The following is a 20635-nucleotide window of genomic DNA, read 5'->3' as shown; positions in this document are numbered from 1 at the left end:
ATTTGATAAGGAATGCACACTCAGCAGTATCCCCAATCAAGGTCACTAACTATCCCAACTCGGGTTTATTACCCGGAATGGAATATTTTTCTCTCAATGAGGATATGTATACATGTAGGTCACTTCATCCACACTATCCCGATTGAGGATAATACTAACCCGATTGAGAATAAAAAGGTGAAAATGTTCCAAAGGTGAAAATGCTCCGATTGAATGTAACGGTTGTATTAATGCTGGCAAGCTTTTCCAAGGAACACTTTAAATTGTGAGAGTCTGATACCCAAGTGCTAAGCACATAGGATATGAACTATGAATACATGGGTGCTAGACTTTTCACAGGCTTCTATGCAAAATCCTGCTGTTTCTTCCCTTAAAACTTTTTAGCTCGACCATAAATTATTCAAATGAAACTTCTACAAGGCGATTGGACAAAGCACTGTATGACTAAGGTAAGGTGGGTCCTGATTGGCCAATCATAGTTTGATACGACTGTCACCAATATACACAAAGTCATAACTGTTCTATATTCGACACATTATGGCCTTTGTTTTCTTTACATATCATTACACCAATAACGTTTATCAATTATTTTTATTAATAAATTTAATACCTACATCATAATTTAAATATACATGTACTTTTATAATAATAATAATAAGAGAAGTAAATCGAATAATTCAACCAAGCTTGACGGCAGACTACTTATAGACGCTTACATGAAAATAATCTAACGTAATGGTACAAAAATGGTAATCACTTAAGATTTGGAAAACTTTTACTGAATAACTCATCAAATATCTGGAGATATATAACCAGCGTTAGGTAATTTTATCGGGCCCAATCATTTAATTTTTTTAAATCAATTCGATATTCGTCTGCAACCATAAGGCTTCGCCAATCTGAGGCTTGCAGGACTTATAGACTGGTCCTTTGGAATGGACCATGAATCAGCACTATTCCCATACTTGCGCACAGGGTGCAAGACAAAGATGGCCGAAATGATGCAGGTGGCCAGTAGAGATTGCGAATTCATCATCTCAAGTCAATAATCACTGACGATCATAAACTCATGAATTGAATAAAGAAGTGCTTATGTTTGTACATCTGGAAAAAAAGGGTACCTGTTCCCCAGTACTTTAATAAAAGATCAAGTAAAAGGGTGATTGCGTTAGCATCTCCACACCAACCGACACTGATAAAGAAGAACTGGAAAGTTTTTTTTTTTTCAACATTCAAATGTTTTGGCCGTTAACCTACTTCTTCTAAGCAAGCTTGTTTTTCTGCTGAACAGCTTTATGAAATCAGGCCCTGCTTAGCCAGAGACCCTGCTTGGCAGATTTGTCTGCAAAAGCATGGAAAGGAACCAGCTGAAAAAATGACATGTACATGGCTGGTCCTCTGTTTCTGCTAAGCAAAATTTGTCTGTGCTTAGCAGGTCTGCACATAGCTCTTTCGAAATCGTTAAGATGCTTAGAATGAAAGATGTTGCTTGGGTTGCTCCCTCCAATGTACATCTTTCATTCCAACCATAACGACACTTCCACTGAACATTTCAAATTCCTCACCATTTGCCCATGTCATATTGCATGAATTAAATCTGCCCCAAGTTATACCAAGTTTCTACTCTATAAAAAAAATAAAATAAAAAATAAAATAAAAATAATAATCAGTTGTCACATCAGCACAAGTCGTACAGTCTTTAAATTTTGCTTACACATTTTACAATCGAGTTTGATCCCTAAAATGAAGTGTTTCTGAAATACGGGTTCACAAAAAAAAAGTTGATCTATAAAAAAGACTGAAGTTGATATGCCATACATTTACATGCATACACAATATAGAGAGAGAGATCTACACTCTTTCCCCCAAAAACTGCCAATAGATGGGGGGGGGGGGTCAAGACAAGGAGAAGGGTTGAAAGGGGGGTGAGGGGGTGAGGGGGGGGGGGGGTAAGAAGAACAGATGAGGGGGATTTGGAAAGTCTTGAAAGGTACAGTGGAGTACGATTTGGTGAAGTCAATTGGATGTTTGAAGCCAATTGGAAGTTATGAGACTTATTTTTTTTTTTTATATTATTAATATCAGGGTTGAGATTTTACCAAATGTGTAAATTCCAAAAGCCCTGGGTTCCCCCTTATTCTAGACCCCGAACTTCCCAGATGTTACAACTCAGGAGGGTTGACTCCCCACAACTGTATTTTTGGGGTTGAAAAAAGAATTGACTAGAGTGGGATTCGAACCAACGACCTCCGGATTAACTTGCGGTGCTCTACCAACTGAGCTATCTAGCCCTCTGTTGGTGGTGTCCCTAACTTGTCAATATCTTTGTTCAGGGGTGCCAGTATAAATTTCTGAAGGTTCTGATCGGTTCACATCATCAAAAATACAAAACTCCAGGTTCGGACACAATGTGGACTATATTCCTTCCTCCCTTTGGTGAGTGGTGGGCTTCTTTCAGGTAAATTTAAACGCTCAAAGAGTTCATGAGAATTTCTTGAAATCTGGAAAAATCCTCAGAAATCCCATGGGATGAATAGGTAATCCAATTGTTATGAGAAAATCTTTTGGGTTGGGTTTCGATCAGCTTCATTGGCTGGTGTTTAGTCTGAAAAAACAAAGTTCCATATGATCATTAACTAGTGTTTGAATCTACAAGCTTTGCTTATGTACATGGCAGCGGAGATTTTTTGAATGCTGCACTAAATATTAAACGCTGTTAACAGTCCTAAAGTGTCCATGACAGGAAACACAATAAAGGGGACCACTTTTCAAAAAAAGTTGCAACGATTGGAAAAAAACTGGTAATGTGACGGTTGAAAAGTGGTCCACTTCGTTTTGTTTTCTTGCCAAATGTGATTTCAGTGTCCAACTGAATGTTTGCACTATGGTACAGTTTTTATATAGATAGAAATATCAACAACGACACGATAAATAGAAGTAATTTACAAATCTCCATACAATTTCTTTCTTAAAAATGGCGTTAGACCAAAAGGTGCTTTCGGGAACAAAAAGTGAAAATTATTCAAACATTTTTTTCTGCAGTATTAAAAGTAGGTTTTGTCACGACAGAAGTTTGAACCAGCGAAAGCAATGTTCATAGAGTGATGTCTTGTTTGTACTGAACACATGTTGAAAGAGCAGAAAAAGTTAAGCTGTGAGAGATTGGGTATGGGTCAGGAGAGGGAAGGGTTTGGGTTAGGGTAAAATGAGTACAGGGTAGGAGAGGGTAGGAGTTGGGTTAGGATAAAATGGGTACAGGGGTAGGAGAGGGTTGGAGCAGGGTTAGGATGAAATGGGTACAGGGAAGGAGGGAGTAAGAGTTGGGTTAGGATGAAATGGGTACAGTTTAGGAGAGAGTAGGAGCAGGGTTAGGATGAAATGGGTACAGTTTAGGAGAGAGTAGGAGCAGGGTTAGGATAAAATGGTTTAAGAGAGTGATGGGGTTAATGGTGTGAAAAACTGGGTACAGGGCTAAGAAAGACAATAAAAAAAAGAGTTGATGTCTATTGGCAAGCACATCTTATTCTCCTCCTCGTCGAGTCGTCTTCTTTTCCATCAACTCCTTTCCTTCTCTAAATTCCGTCATCTCATCTCGTCTCCACGTTATCCACTTTTTGTGTTGTTCACAATCACAACTGAAAAGTCAAAAGCAGAGGTCAAGTTAGACGTATCTCGCCAAACTACAAAGGTGCACTGGAGACTACTTATTAGAGTTACTCGACCCAATCTCATAGAGATAAGTAAAGCACAACTGAGTTGTGCTTCCCAGGGAAACTTTTGGGAACAGGACCCTCAGAGCAAGAGAAATAGGTCAAAGAGCGTGACTTATTTTATTTGGAGAAATCTTGTTTCTGTTTGTTAACCAGACTTTCAAAAAGCTGGAATTCAAATAATGTTTTTAGCCCAAGATAGCTTAAAGCCATTGGACCCTTTCGGTAGAGAGTATTGTCCAAGGCCCACACTTCGTATATCACAAGTTCTATATAAAACAACAGACCTGTAAAAATTTGACTCAATTGGATGTCGGAGTCGGGAGAAAATAACGGGAAAACCCACCCTTGTATCCGCACGTTTCGGCGTGTCATGACATGTGTTTTATATTTTTTAACTGTTTTCTCAAACAGTAAAGCGTTTTATGAAATAATATTTCAAGAGAAGTCTTTCACCACTACCTTCTGTAAACCCTGTAAGTTATTTGTAAATCTGTGAACTTTAACACAAGTTTTACCGTACGGTTTATTTAAGAAATAACACTGGGAGTGACAGCGACAGGTTGGGCTGATACATTTGGGTTTACATTGTAAGTCTACCACTGGAGAAACAATGGACCCTTCCCATGAAATATGCTAATTACATTCACGCATGCGTACAAACCCTGTTGGTTGGCAAACGCCATAGAGTTGTGCACTAAGCAGACGCACAATCGCGTCTGCGTCACGCACCCATTAGCCGTGTACAAAACAGCGCGATGTTCCCTCATTTTGCCAAACAAAACGTTAGTGCGCACGCGCTACGTGCAATTGACATGTTTCATGGGAAGGGTCTATTGCACAAACTCTAAGACTACCAAAAGTAACTTGGTTAGTTGTTAGTTTTTGTTTACTCTATACAAAAAAAATTCACCATGAGTTACAAGGGATCACATAATAGGTAAAAAATTAACTACATGTAAACTAAACGACAAACTACTTCATCAGACATTTAGTCAGCCAGTATTTTATTTCAGTAGTAGAGGGCAAAAAAATGTTTTTCCTCTAATGAAACTTTGCAGAGTCGTTTTAAAATAAAACATTTTGCTTTACCACTAACTTTCTGAGCAATAAGCCAAAATCACACTTAAAAGTATAAACTTCGATTTTTGGCCGACTTGACCTGAAAATCTTACATTTTAAATAGCTTTTTTATTTATTCATAGATACAATAGTTTTTGTTTTCATTAATCCAGCCAATGGTTAGTGTGGTAGTTAATTAAAAGCTAAAAAGATTTTTTTTTTTTGCCGGAAGCTGACATCAACTCACATCCATAAGGCATGTACAAACAATTTTCCATGTAACATGTGTTTTGAGCATTATTATGCTTTGCTGAACTGCTTCATGAAATTGGACAATGGCCTTCAAAAACATTTTTTTTCTCTCTTTTTCCTGGATGGATGATGTGTTTTTTGAATAGATGATTACTACCACATACTCTTTTCGCTCTGTACCACCGTGCATATATGCAGTGATAGCACAATTTCCCTGAGGCTACCCGTTGGGCCATTGTGCCCCCATTGGCCTACTGTGCCCCAATTGCCCTGTTATGCCCCCATTGCCCTGTTATGCCCCCATTGCCCAGTGCCCAACATCCCATAATGTTGATTCCGCTGAAAGAGTGTTACCTCCTTATAAAACCCTGAACCTCGGTGCCACAACCGCCTGTGTTACCCCCCCCCCCAACATTGTGGCCCCATTGCCCTGTTGTGTCGCCATTGCCCAGTGCCCATCATCCCAAAATGTTGATTCCGCTGAAAGAGTGTAACCTCCTTTTACAAACCGAAACCCCGATGCCACAACCGCCTGTGTTACAAAACCTGTGCATTATTACAAACGAGCACCACTGATTCAAGGTTCTGCCTTGAATTTTTTTTAGTGATGGAAAAATGTTTCCCTGGAAACCATTTTGAGATGGATTAGTTACATCTTAGATCATATGAAAAGACTCAAATCAAAGAAGTGCTCAACAGTAATGGCTTCGGATACCATTTTTTACTGGTAAATACCCAATTTTACATTTCCTGGAAAACCTTTGAAAGGAAATTGCAAGTGTAATTTCAAAAGTTTGGAAAATTTGTGGTGGTCGGAAACAGAGGAAATTCCTCCAGTGGTGGTTGGGGAATCCCGAGTGCCAGGGGGGGTTTTCCGGCACCGACCACTGTTGGCAGAAACCCTGCTGATGCGTCAATGGAATTTAAAGGAACATAACAGAATTGGTTTTTGCTAACCAAACAGTTGCTGGCAGTGTAAGCACCTTATGTAATCCACCACATACATAAACTGACAAACCTGTAGAAGTTTGAGATCGATCGGCCATCTGGGTCACGAGAGAATAGTGGAAAACTTATTACAAATTTTGCATTGCATCGATGCCAAAATAAAAATGAATAAAACGCTCACTGAGCGATAAACTTTTAACGCGTTGTTAGATTATTTATTTCTCATCAAATATGACATTTCAGACAGAAATATTTCAAGGGATGTTTTCTACTATCATCACCATTACACCGTGTAAGTTTTATGTAAATCTGTGATCTTCACGACTTTTGTTTCTTACCAATTCTGTAACGTTCCTTTAACAAAGCAATTCTTACATCATAACAGAGAGATTTCAATCAGTGATACATCAAGTAAAATTATTCGACATGCAATAATATTTAAAATATGTAAATTCAAATCGCAAGTCTTCTGTTACGTTCTAAACACTTGCTGCACGAATCATACAACGTTCAATAAAATAAAAAAAACTACTGAACGTTTCAAAGACAATCAGTGCAATATATATGGCAAACACGTACACACATGCAGATGGGCGATTAACAATTCATGCACGGTGATTAACTATTAATTAATTGATTAACTAATTAGGATCATCTGATTTCCCTCAACAGCCTTCAAATGTTTGCAGGACATGACGGATAAAGATTTGGTCTGACCAAGAAATGGGATTTGTCGTTTACTTGGGACACCCCCGGGGGTTGGTGCTGTATTATTCACTGTTCACACAAATCAGGCAGCTTTGCAAAATTTCATTGGTGTAAATAAAGTGCAAATGCTGATTCAGAAAGAGCAGTCTCCTTAAGTGCCGTTCAGAACTATCAATTTCTTAAAAACTTGAACAAATAAGGGTGGATGTGTATAAGAAATTAATTAAAACTCAAAATTTTGAATTTCTATAAAACATTTTTAAAACAAATCATGTTTTAAAAAAGGTTTTCGAAATTGAAAATTGGGGTGCGTGGGTCAAACAACTTTTTGGATGGGAAAGATTTTTTTTTTAAATTAAAAAATTATTGGTAATTCTGAACAGCCAACAGTGACATGCTCCTGGGAAACTTTGATGGAAATTTGCCCCCCCCCCCAAAAAAAAAAAAAAAAAAATATTTAAATATAAATCAAAATTCCCAACTGGGGCCTGAATGACCGACTATTTGGGGCACTGTTTCAACAGTTCTTTGCTAGGTACAGGTTCATATCAGGCAAGTTGATTCCCTCCGTTAAATTTCAACGTACTTCAACCAAAACAGCCATGCCGCAGACTACAAAGACTTGTTGAGAGAGAAAAGATAGTGACAAGACCAATATGCAGAGTGTCTGCTTGCAGTGTTTGTTTTTAAAATATTTATATTTTTAATGCACAAGAACGGAGCCACGGCTGCTAACATGTACAATGCCAAGTATCAAAGTTTTAACCATACCTTACTGTGTGGCCCATACTGTAAATACAAGCAGTGAGGCAAGTGATAAAAAAATGCGTTCATTGAAAAAGTAGAGAGAGAGAGAAGGAGAAGGGGAGATGGGAAAGTGGAAAAAGGAAGAGAAAAAAAAGCAAATGAGTAACTCCCAAACGTGTCCAGTGCCTTTAAGAGAAAAATTTCTCCTGTTCACTATATTATGTATTAAACTGTTCTCCTGAAGAGGCAAGAAGCATGGAAAATGAAGCAGCCTGTAATGAGGTGTTACTCAAGGAATTGATGAAGATGCAAAAGGAAAATTATTGGAGATCAAATGCAATGTTCATTCCGACGAGAATGGTACACACACAAGACAATGTAATGCATGTTTGCTTAGTCTGGAGATAGAAACTTGTTAACCCTCCTACTGTCTGACCATTTAATATCATCCACTGTGGTTTGAAATGATATATGCTAGTAAATTCATGTTCACATCACACAACACAGTTAACCCTCCTACTGTCTGACCATTTAATATAATCCAGTGTGGTTTGGAATGTTGGATGAGGTAGTGAACGCAGCTACATGTACACAGCACACAGTTAAAACCCTTCTACTGTCTGACCATTCAATATCATCTACTATTGTTTGGATTGGTGATGAATGCATCTACATCACAGCACACAGTTAACCCTCCTACTGTCTGACCATTCACTATCAGTATCATCTACTGTGGTTTGGAATGTCAGATGCCGTGGTGAATGCATCTACATTCCAAACCACAGTTAACCCTCCTACTGTCTGCCCATTCACTATCAGTATCATCTACTGTGGTTTGGAATGTTGGATGTGGTGGTGAATGCATCTACATGTACACAGCACACAGTTAACCCTCCTACTGTCTGACCATTCAATCTTAATGTCCACTGTGGTTTGGAATGATAGATGTACTACATGTTTATTCTGGCCTGCAGTGTGAAACTATGGGGTGAACGCGTCTTCATTGCCAATTCTCAACCTAAATGTTGTGATCACTGACAAAATTGTCTTTGAACATAAAGTCATCGACCAGTACAAAATAGAAAGATGCTGCAGCAGCGGTGGTGGTGTATTACACAGACACAAACAAAACATGAACACAGACCGAGCGATGATACGAGCAAATACCAGTGCCACAAGAACACTTTGTCAACACTTTGCCTGTCTTAAAAATAATAAAAAAGAGTTGATCTCAATGACGACAGGGTGCCATCTAGCAAGTATTTTATAAAGCCTGGTTCATACATTACTTCCTGCAAATGCAAATGCGATACGAATTTAGACGTCACAACCCTGTTTTTGCTGCGATTGTTTGGCAGGAGTTGAGCACAGCTCAACTCTTCCAAATTTGTTGTGAGTTAGTGATGTCAATATTCGTATCGCAATTGAATTCACAGGAAGCATGAACCGAGCTTAAGAGGGGGTGGTGTAAAATATTTAACGATGCACATTGTGAAACAGTTTGAAACACTGGTCAGCTTTTCTTTTAATGCGAGGTAAATGAGATTTTAAAATATTTTCAAGGAGTTTGACCGTTGTTGACCAATAAACTCAGATACGACTTTGGTTCAACACAACAATCTTGTTTGGGTTGAGTCAACTAAGAAACTTCGCCAAACAATGTGAAAATCACAAAACTAGATTTGACTGAGTAATCGTGTCTTTTCTTAGAGTGGGTGTGGCAGGAAAAGTTTGAGGGGAGAGGGGTGGTCAATGGGGGAGGGGGGTCAATGGGGGAGGGGGGTCAATGGGGGAGGGGGGTCAATGGGGGGAGGGAGCTTACCAATTATAATGATGAGAATAATAATGATAATGATTGCGAGAATTATCATCATCTTGCAGTTTTTCCACCAATATTTCCTCTTCAGCTTGCCGGCATTTGTCTCAAATTGTGAGGCTCCCTGCTGCAGAGCATCTGAAAGGACGAAAAAATAACCATTAAGAGATAAAAATTCTACTAATAGTATAAATGTTTTATGTATTGTATTTACACTTTATCTACAATCTTAAATAGCTTGTTAGTTTATGACAGGTAGGCCTACGTATACAATTTAATTAAAGTACTTGCATACAGTCAAAACATTGAAGTATTAAAAACATTAAAAACAATACTATGGGCTATGTACAACTATAAAAAAAAATTACTCAAAACTACCAAAAAGCGGTAAGAGTTAATTTGAATGATGAGACCAAATTTAAATAAGTGCCTTGTGAAAATATCATAATCTTTCATGTCTTTAGCAGATATAAAATGATTTGGGACCCTCACAAATTTTCCCGTGGCTTATATGCCAGGCAGCTTTTATACTGGGTGACCTACTAAAACACAGTGTACTTTGTTCATTGGTAAATTATCTCAATGTGCAAAAGACACTTTTGTTTTACAAACAAAACAAAGAACTGAAAACACAATTGTCAAAGACATGCGATCCCAAAACTACATACAGTACGATTGAATACCAGTCTCATTTAACAGTTCAAAAAATAATACACAATGGATAGAAAGTGCGACATTACCATAAAAATACTTAAATACAAAATACATACAGTATAGAAATCGTTAAAGTCAACACACAATAATAAAGAGAAGATACATGTATGGCTTTACATCCCATCTAAAAGACAAAGATATTAGGGTTAAATATTTTACTTATGGAAGGACAGAAGTACCACAAAGGGGACCCAAACTCAAGCCGTATCCGAATAAGCGGCTACAGCTACAATATGACTGTTGCTAAGGATGTCATGTACATGTACTTCAATGCATGAAGACGCAGCGATCCAGTTGAAGCCGTAGCCATAGCTACCAACTTGAATACGGCCTTAGACTCTTTCAATACAAGAGTGTACGCCAGGGGCACTAGACTGCCCTGCTAGTTGAACATTTGCAAAATTAGAATCAAATCGGGTTTTGGACCTCTTACTACATAAATTTGAAAATTAGAAAATGAAAATCCAAGGAAGGAGCAAGTCGCAAAGTAAAAGTGAATTTGGAGGCTTCAAGGTCGACCTCCGTTTCTTGGGCTAAGATAATTGAAAAGGATAACAAATAATGAATTGGAAGATAGAATAATGGTAACATAGACAGCTTTTCAACAAAATATTCAATCAATGAATCAATAAATCAATCAAACAAACAATCAATCAGTTAATCAATCAATCAATCAATCAATCAATCAGTTTTTGTAAATTCTGTACATTATGTAAATGATTAGTGATCCTTTTGAAAGTAAAAAAAAGTCAATCAGTCAGTCAGTCAGTCAGTCAATCAATAAATAAATAAATCATTCAAACAATCAATCAAATAATCAATCAATCAAGCTTGTGACGGTTCCATTGTGAACCGACTGATCATCCGGTTACATGTTTACACTATCACGGTTTTGATAACAGCCAAGAGCTCATTCTAGTTTCAAAGAAAATTCAAGACAAAAAAGAGAACCGACCTGCGCGATCGTCCAACTCCGATAGCTTCTGATCCCTTTCCAGTACTTTGTCTACATTCACTCGCATAATATCAACCACCTGTTAAAACAAAACAATAACACAGTATAAATTACAATAAAGAAATGTTCGGGAGGGGGAAACCAATACAATTAGGACCCAATTTCATTGCTCTGCTTAACGCCTAATTCTGCGCTTACGATCACCATTCTTTGTGTTTAGGGCAAGTGCCGAATTTCGGCACTAGCTGTGTATAGTGAAGGATCCCTAGGAACATAGAGTGCGCATGCACACAAGCAAAAAATTCCCAGGCTAACCTGTGAAACAGGCTTGACGCACTTCTAAGCGCAGAATTCATTGCTTCTAGAAACACTGATTCTTTATTTACAGTATTGCTGAGAGATCAAATTGGACACCAAATCCACATGCAAGGTTCTGGTCCAAAGTGGGATTTGGTCCAAAGTGGGATTTGGTCCAAAGTGGGATTTGAACCAGGGTCCACAGAGGAGAAAGGCAGGGAAAGAAACCACTGAGCCAACAGGTTATACCTGATTTTACAGGTATTAAAAAAATCGAACCATGTACATAACCTAACATCCCACCCAAAGGAAACAAAATTATGGTCAAGTGCCACAACTGAGACCCGAACCCATACTCTGACAACACCAGGGCCCAAATTCATCAAGCAGCTTTTAAAAGCACAAAAAGCACCTACATGTAAGCACAGTAAAATTATGCTTACTGGCACAGGGTTATCAGCCAAAACACTGTATCACATATGTACAATGTGTGACTGGTTTCGTGCTCATACCTGCTAAGCAGAAAATTGTGAAGGACTATTTCTTACTAAGCATTACAAACGAGGCTCACTTACCTCATCCACTTGAGCCTGGGTTTGCTGTAACCTCTTATTACTCGGTGCTGGCTGAGAAGCCCTGCGATTAGAAAGATAAGAAAAACATGATTAGCGAGAGTGATGACTACTTTGCTATAATTCAACATGCCTTGAATTTCATCTTTGAGAGGTCAAGTTCTTTTCATTTCGCAAATTGCACTTGCATTAGAACATTATTTAAAGTATAACATGTTATAAGGGGAAACCTCTGAAGTACCATCAAGGCCAAGACCAGGGCAACAGAGGCATCCTTGATATTTCACGCCCGCTTCAAAGTGGGCACAATATTTATTTTTATCATTGACGCCAGTTAGTAAAAAATATTTAAAAATCAGCCATCGGACTTCAGGGTACATGAACAATGTACAGATGGGCAAAGTTCAATCACTGACACTATCACACGACCTATGTACAACGACACGGAGTTAAAAATCTGCGGACACAAAAACGGGGGTTAGAACAGGAACAAAGTCATTGATTAACATGTTAAATTCCTTTGCTCAAAACTTATTTAGCTGTTCTTTAAAACTCTTGAATGTTCACACGTAAAATACTAGTGTAAATTTCCCAAATGACCAGTGGCATGTCACCTGCAAGAAAATGCCAGGGCATGTAAACAGTCACTCTTTATGTAAACAAAGGTTACACTGGCTCATGGCATGCTACATGTACATGTAAAGCACTCACATATTAGACAATTAAGTGAATCTTTAACTTTCCCATGCGCTAATTTGAACAGCTTCTAAAACTGAGCGATATTCATGGCATACATTGTACACTGTTTACATTTCAATGCTCACAGACATTTAGTTTTGTATAGTAAAGATATGGAGGTTGGGGGGGGGGGGCTTGTAGGGGAAGGGAACTTATCTTGGCAGGGTTGGGGCTGGGCTGGGGCGGAGTTGTGTAGATGGTTTTTTTCTAGGGTAACTTCACAAGATTTAGTAGACTTACATGTAACACTTACAAGTAGTTATACACACAGTATGGTATACACAGCTTGATACAATTCATAAGTGTCTTACATACATATGTAATGGGGATTGGATCTAGAGGGGTTCCAGATTGAGGAAGTGGATGCAGTAGGGGGGGGGGGGTCAGGGTAGGAATGTTTTTATTTTTTTATTTGTCAGTCCAGTTTTCAGTTTAGAATAGGAAATACATGTATGGCACAAACCAGAAGGAGATGTGTTAGCTACATGAGATTGTAGGTGTAACTTATTTTATCAAAAATGGCCACCTGTACTCTTTGTCTTAAATTTATGAAACATTTCCTCTTTCAACAAAAAAATGAAACAACAGAGTCACATACACATCACATTCACAATTTAGCATCAAACAAAGTTCTGAATTTAAAGATAATATAATTTTAATGAGCAGGGAGGCTGTTCTTGCCTATTGTACACTGATGGCCATCTTTGTAAAGTCAACAAATCAAACATTTACACAAACAAAACAGAAGACTATTAAATTTACCTTGGAGGCTGATTGGGATTAGCTGGAGCATCCCTTTGAAGCGATAAATTATACAATATTAATAAATTACTTAATTAATTAACACTAAAGAAAAGGTCAATACCCCAAACTGTAAAATCCAGGCCTGCTAAGCTACATGTACATGTAGTTCATTCCGGAAAAGACACGGAGGGTTTGACCCTTGGTAAAGGACACTTCATTATACAGCCAATCTGAATTTCTACTGGAGCGATTCAAAGGCCACCAGCCCCGGAAAATACTGGCCTAAACCTTGGGTACAAAATGTAGGCTCTTCTTAACCACTACAACATGCACAGTCATGCAAAAATATATTCTTTACCACATCATGCTTTAAAACACAACCTAGTTTTGATTAAGTGTGATTCAAGACTTTGCATGGTCTACTGGAGGAAAAAAATTAAATACAAAATGATCTGATCGAAATGTCGAGTTGAAACCAGCACTTCTTTTTAGAACCACCCCAACTCATTTAGTGATTATCATTACATGGTGTTACCGCAAACCTTTACTGGGGGAATAAAAGGGTGGCGACGAGTTCTTAAACAGCCGTTTAAAACTGGCAGGATCGTGGCCATGCAAGGTCTCCACTAATACATGTAGGAAAAGAGAAACTGTCTGGGGTATTTATAGTCTTAATTTCATTTTGTTTTAAACCCACCACATACATAGTTTCAAGCTATACCCCACACAGTACAGTACATGGGTGTCAGTGTACTAAATGTACCATACAACAATTACATTCATGATCAATTTGATTGATAATATTATTTATAAATCTACACCCAGCTTGAAGTACCAGGTCAAACTCATTAGTCCAAATCCTTTAATAAATTAGCTGTGCATACGTCGACATGTACAGTTGGGTCAACCATCTGCAATTACTGTTACATGGTTTATGCACAGTTCAGTGTGTGTGTTCCGTGTTGACGAGTAAACGACACCAGTTCACATTTTATATGGTGACAGACCAAGGAAGGGTGTGTATTACATGTGATGTCTCTTGGAAACTCTATTTGGTTTAAGGCTTTTTTTATGATTATATAAACCAAAAATATATATATATATATAAATAATAAAAAAAATAAAATAACAAAATAAACAAAGAAATACATTTAATGTTAAAGGCAGTGGACACCATTGGTAATTACTCAAAATAATTATTGGCATAAAACCTTACTTGGTAACGAGTAATGGGGAGCTGGTGATGGTATAAAACATTGTGAGAAATGGCTCCCTCTGAAGTAACACAGTTTGCGTGAAAGAAGTAATTTTCCATGAATTTGATTTCGAGACCTCAGATTTAGAATTTGAGGTCTCCAAATCAAGCATCTGAAAGCACACAACTTCGTGTGACAAGGTTTTTTTTTCTTTCATTATTATCTCGCAACTCCGACGACCAATCAAGCTAAAATTTTCACACGTTTGTTATTTTATGCATATGTTGAGAAACACCAAGTGAGAAGACTTATTTTTGACAGTTACCAATAGCGTCCAGTGTCTTTTAAGGGTCATACTCAGAGTGTAAGGCCGAGTAAAAAAAAAAAGATGTTTCACGTCCGGGTTTTTCAAAAAAAGGAGGAAGAGGGGCTTTTTATTTTTTATATTTTATTTCAAGATGGCCGCCATTCTTTGTTAAAATGTCAAACATCCATTGTTTTTTCTATTGCTGAAATACACAAAACATAAATGAAACAATTTAGTCGAGGCATTCAGACAAGACATTCAGATTGTTTTTGCTGAGATCATTTAAAATAACCCTATTTAAAAAAAAAAAGAAAAAAAAGAAAAGAAATGTGCATAAAAAAATAAGGGCGGGCGGGGAAGTGAAACATGTTTTTTTTTTACTTGGCCTAAGCAGAACCTCTTTTTAAAGGAACACGCTGCCTTGGATCGGACGAGTTCGTATATAAAAAGCGTTTGTGACCGTTTGATATGAAATGCATAGTGGTTGGAAAGATGTTTTAAACGTAGAATACATTGATCCACAAAAATATGCCTCTGCGTGGTTTTCCTTTTGCTTTGCGAACTAACACGGTCGGCCATTTATTTGACATCCATAAATGGCCACTGTCGGCCATTTATTTGACTCCCATACATGCCTGACCGGGTTAGTCGACGAGATAAAAAAGAAACACCACGCAATTTCGAGGCATATTTGTGTGGATCAATGTATTCTACTTACTTAAAACACCTTTCCATCCATGCATTTTATAACAAACGCTTTTCAAAGACCAACTCGTCCGATCCAAGCCAATGTGTTCCTTTAACCAACAGTGCTCTTTATACCGAGAGCCAATTGTATACATGTACAACAAAACGCAGTAATGTCCCTTTGTACATACGTACACATTTTGCCATGACAGTGTACATGTATGCACTTGCCATTGTACACTGCACTGTACTGCTTATTCATATGCCCAGTGCATGCCCACATAACTGAGTTACAGTCAATTAATATGCATGACATCATGATGACATCTAATATGCTGATCTGTAGTACATCATGTATGCACAGTGCATGCCCACACAACTGAGTTACAGTCAATTAATATTCATGACATCTAATATGCTGATCTGTAGTACATCATGTATGCACAGTGCATGCCCACACAACTGAGTTACAGTCAATTAATATTCATGACATCTAATATGCTGATCTGTAGTACATTATGTATGCACAGGAGATACAATGCAGTGCAATACATTATTACTCATCATGCAAAGTAGTTATTTATTATTAATTATTATTAATATTACTATTAATATTATTACTATTATTTTTTTTTTTTTTTGGGGGGGGAGGCAACTTAGGGCCAGAAAGTTTCACCTTTGGACTGCATGCTCTAGGCCAGTGATTTTAGCATCGGGCCAGTAAGCCAACAACCAATAGTCCGGCGGTCTTGCGGAATATGTCCACCAGTGGACATCAACCCAGGATGAATGCACAATCTCAGAAGTGTTACTGACAGTAACGCTTCTCAGATTCAGATTTGTGGGCATTACAACTGATATCTTTTTAAATACCACATTACTTTAAAAAGAAATGTTTCTAAAAATGCTTTATACTATCAAAGAAAGCTGACTGTAGGCTTCAACTGAACCACTAAAGGCCAAGTCACACTGCAGCGATAACGTAAACGATAACGATAACGACACAAAGAGAACGCATTCTATTGGTGGAATTGCTCCACGCAGAATACGCACACGCTTATGCAACCAATCGAGGGCGTGCATTTTTAACATTCTCGTTTTCGTTCTCATTTTCCTGTAGCACCTTACACGGAAGCTACAGTATTAACTTTCTCAAATCTATAAAAAAAAACGACATTTCGCAATCTAAATCTAAATCTTCCAAGTTGAATCGGCCACAAATCGGACCTAGCATCTTTAACTTTAAGCAATTGGAAGACGGTGGGTATCGTAATAATAGAAGGTGATACAGGAAACACTCAAAAACAGAGTGGAGATGTATACAGCTAGCTTTACATCACACTGACTGAGCATTCTCTCAAACTATGCACCCTCCGTCCCCATGAATCAATACACGGAGGAAAATCAATAGGCCTTAGCCACGCTAAGAACAAGGCAAAGCCTATCTGTATCTCCAGCATCATGTCAAATTAATAACATTGTGTACATTGTCTGTGAATATATTACTCTTGTTTGTGCATGAACATGTACACATGTGGACACAGGAGAGTATGAAACAAAAATATGTGTACGCCTACATTTGTCATTCATTTACATGTAATTGCAAATCCTACCAGTATGTAGATACCAGCAAATCGCCTGCCCATATGCGAGTATTTTGGCCGATACATGAAAATCTTGGCTGATACGCTAACAAAATGGTAATAATAGCTATTTTTTTAAATCATCAAAACAAAAACCTTGTAGATTTCTCCAGACTGCACAGAAAACCAAGAAAAACACAAATGTAGAAAATGTTCCCAAGACTTTTTTTTATCAGCCAAACAAACAAATATGGATGGTCAAGTGCGCTTGTGCTTGGTGTGTCCACAATGATGAGAGATACCTGCGTATTAAAGACACTGGACACTATTGGTAATTGTCAAAGACTAGTCTTCAAGTCTTCACAGTTGGTGTATCTCAACATATGCATAAAATAACAGACCTGTGAAAATTTAAACTCAATCGGTCGTCCAAGTTGCGTGATAATAATGAAAGAAAAAAACACCTTGTCACACAAAGTAGTGTGCTTTCATTTCAGATGGTTGATTTCAAGAGCTCAAATTCAAAATCTGAGGTTTCAAAATCAAATTCGTGAAAAACTACTTCTTTCTCGAAAACTATTACTTCAGAGGTAGCCGTTTCTCACAATGTTTTATATTATCAACCTCTCCCCATTACTCGTTAGCAAGAAAGGTTTTATTGCCAATAATTATTTTGAGTAATTACCACTAGTGTCCACTGCCTTTAATGAAGTGATCGTTAAAAACTTGTGAAAAGATCTAGCAGGCACGGGTGAAAATACTGGCAAGCTTAACCATTCTTTGGGCTCAAGAATGCAAGGCTTGTAGCTCAAACACTTTACTGGACCAACAATATTTTTACTTGTTTAGAAAAAGAAATCCACAAAACACAAAAGCTTCTCAAAAACCTTATTTTATTTTAACACTCACTATCAAATATGGTCTATCCCGTTTGTCTTATGGGCAAGTATACTTCGATACTCATCAGAATTGAAAGATACTTCTGATACTCAAAATCAACATTTGAACTATGTTTATTTTTTAGTTAATGTCTTTCGCCTTAGAATTGGTAAAGGTCATGGGTTCGAATCCCACCCAAGCAATAGGCCTGTGGACTTTTTTAACAGGGTTTGGGACAGTTGTGAGTGTACACACATCCGTGTATTGGTAAAAAAAATATATATATTTAAGTTTTAGAAATAGCAAATTGAAAAACACAAGAATGCAGACTTGTCCGATTATGAGTTTACTAGCACGAAACTAAATTCACTGGCCTTGGGTAATGTATGCAGTCCAGTTGTTTTGAGCTTTTCTCCTACTGTCTGACCATTTATCATCCAATCAACTCTCTTAATATATATACGTCATAATAGATCGATCCATTAAGCTCCGCCCCATTGCATATTGACCAATCACAACCCAATGCGCAACCAGAAGTTATACACTATAAGGTCTGACATGCGTGCGTGTATGCTTGGCAAGCACGGCAGAGTTGTGCAGAATGGCGTTGGAGAGGCTCAGGTGTTCTTGCTCACACGCGCGCCGTGGGCGGAGCCTACTAGTCTATTCTTACCCAAAATGAGGCTATAGGCGCACGTTCGCCACCACTTGCAGTGGCTGCTCCTTATGGCATTGTTTTGGGTTAGAATTGTGACGTACTCATGCATAAATATTAAGACTGAGGCGTATGTGGCTTGAATGATAGATAAACTAAGACTTTCAGGTCTGATATATACTTCAATGTGGCAACAAAGGCAATAGACCGATCCATTAAGCTCCGCCCCATTGCGTATTGACCAATCACAATGCAACGAAGGTCCGACACTAAGGTCCGACATGCGTGCGCGTATGCTTGGCGCGCGCGGCAGAGTTGTGCAGAAAGGCATTGGAGAGCCCCACGTGTTCTTGCTCACACGTGCGTCGTGGGCGGAGCCTACTGGATCGGTCTATTACCTCCATAACCTCTGGTCATTGTATTTGTTTGTGTGTCTTTTCTTGTTTCAGTCTTCTCTTGTACAAAACCGAGCTAGAGAAAGGAGGATTGCGACTATGATTATTGATAAGACGGATAAAAGAGCGCCACAACACAGACCAACAAGGCGGGCTATGGAATAGAATGATGTCTTGGTTCTACTTCTACTTCTACTTGGATACTTGGTAGGGTCCATAAGACAGGACGTAAAGCCCTCTGCTGCAGGGTTGGATAACTTTCCGTGTGGCGCCACCACTTTTTCACTAATTTTTACAAAAGAAGATATCTCATGGAGGTACATTAGATACTATATTATTTCATATGGAATGAAAAAGTGGTGGCGCCATACGGACATTTCCTCATTTTATTACTATTAAGCTTATTACAATCATAAAATAATAATTTTTTTAACGGTACTTTATTAAAACAGATAATTTTCTGTATCACGCCACAACTTTTTGAATCATTTTTACAAAAAGGGATATCTTATTATTGAGGTAAATTAGATACTAAGTAGCCTATATTAAAGCCATTGGACACTTTCGGTAAACAGTATTGTCCAAGTCCCACACTTCGTGTATCAGAACTTATATATAAAATAACAAACCTGTGAAAATATAGGCTCAATCGGTCATCGGATCGGAGTCGGGAGAAAATAACGGGGAAACCCCACCCTTGGTTTCCGCACATTTAGCCGTGTCATGACATGTGTTTAAAATAAATCCGTAATTCGCGCTATCGAGAATTGATATTGTTTTAATGTTTTCTCAAAAAGTAAAGCATTTCATGGAATAATATTTCAAGAGAAGTCTTTCACCATTACCTTCTGTAAAACCCTGTAAATTATTTGTAAATCTGTTAACTTTTATTTATTTTTCTGTAACGAAAGTGTACAATGCCAATGGCTTTAATATTGTTTGATCGAATGAAAAAGTGGTGGTGTGATACAGAAACGTATCTCTTAAAACAACAAACATATCCAACCATGCCAAATCAAAGTGAATTCACCACAACAAATGTTGTATTGTAATTAATATTTTTACTTTTTTTTGGCAGGCATTTCCATGATTTCTGAACCAGTGTTTTATTTGTTTCGTTCATCAGGACATTTAATTTTTATTAAAGGATTAAGTAAGATTAGTTAAATATTCACAACCTAGAAATAAACCTGTTAAAATTAAACAACAAATAAACAACCAATCGTATAAAAAATTTATAATTTAGTCCAAATTCCATGGTCGGCTAACCACACTGCACTGTGTTGTATGGCAATTGACAAGTGCACTTAACATGACTTTAGCATGGCATTGCAATTCCAATGCATAAAAATCTGACACAGGGCACTGGGATCGTCATAATATTTTTAAGAATTTCTCCCTTTTCCAAATACTGAACACAAACAGCGACACACCATAATTAACCATTGAAGTTATCTTTCCCTACGTGTAATGTAAATCGTCAAAATATTTTGAAAAGTGATAAATACTTACATTTTTGTGAAGATTTACTGGTAGCTCGACGAAAAAAACACAGCGGTATTGAACAAAGATGGCGAGCTGAGCTATGACGTCATCGTAATCCGGGTACCTCGTCTTTTTTTCTCAGTTTTTGAGGTCGCCGTTCGATCAACCGTTTCTCTCCGAGTTCC

General features: G+C 37.8%; 1 protein-coding gene across 3 annotated transcripts; it reads right to left on the bottom strand.

Moving 5' to 3' along the window:
- Positions 1-2332: 2332 nt before the first annotated feature.
- LOC117302228 (vesicle-associated membrane protein 2-like) lies at positions 2333-20558 on the bottom strand. 3 transcript variants are annotated; one of them, XM_033786065.1, is made up of 7 exons: positions 20478-20546; positions 13282-13314; positions 11785-11845; positions 10913-10991; positions 9250-9381; positions 7452-7469; positions 2333-3635 (listed from the first exon to the last, which is right to left on the bottom strand). In XM_033786065.1, coding segments are annotated over exons 1-6 (324 nt in total). In that variant the 5' UTR covers positions 20480-20546; the 3' UTR covers positions 2333-3635; position 7452. The 3 variants fall into 3 exon arrangements, with proteins under 3 accessions (XP_033641956.1, XP_033641955.1, XP_033641957.1); XM_033786064.1 differs by lacking the exon at positions 7452-7469 and having other exon boundaries at positions 20478-20547; XM_033786066.1 differs by lacking the exons at positions 7452-7469; positions 13282-13314 and having other exon boundaries at positions 20478-20558.
- Positions 20559-20635: the final 77 nt, after the last annotated feature.

Source organism: Asterias rubens, chromosome 18, assembly GCF_902459465.1.
Source record: "Asterias rubens chromosome 18, eAstRub1.3, whole genome shotgun sequence".
In the NCBI taxonomy this organism is placed as follows: domain Eukaryota; kingdom Metazoa; phylum Echinodermata; class Asteroidea; order Forcipulatida; family Asteriidae; genus Asterias; species Asterias rubens.
Note: the sequence above shows the minus strand (reverse complement) of the source record. Positions and strands in the feature narration are given on the sequence as shown.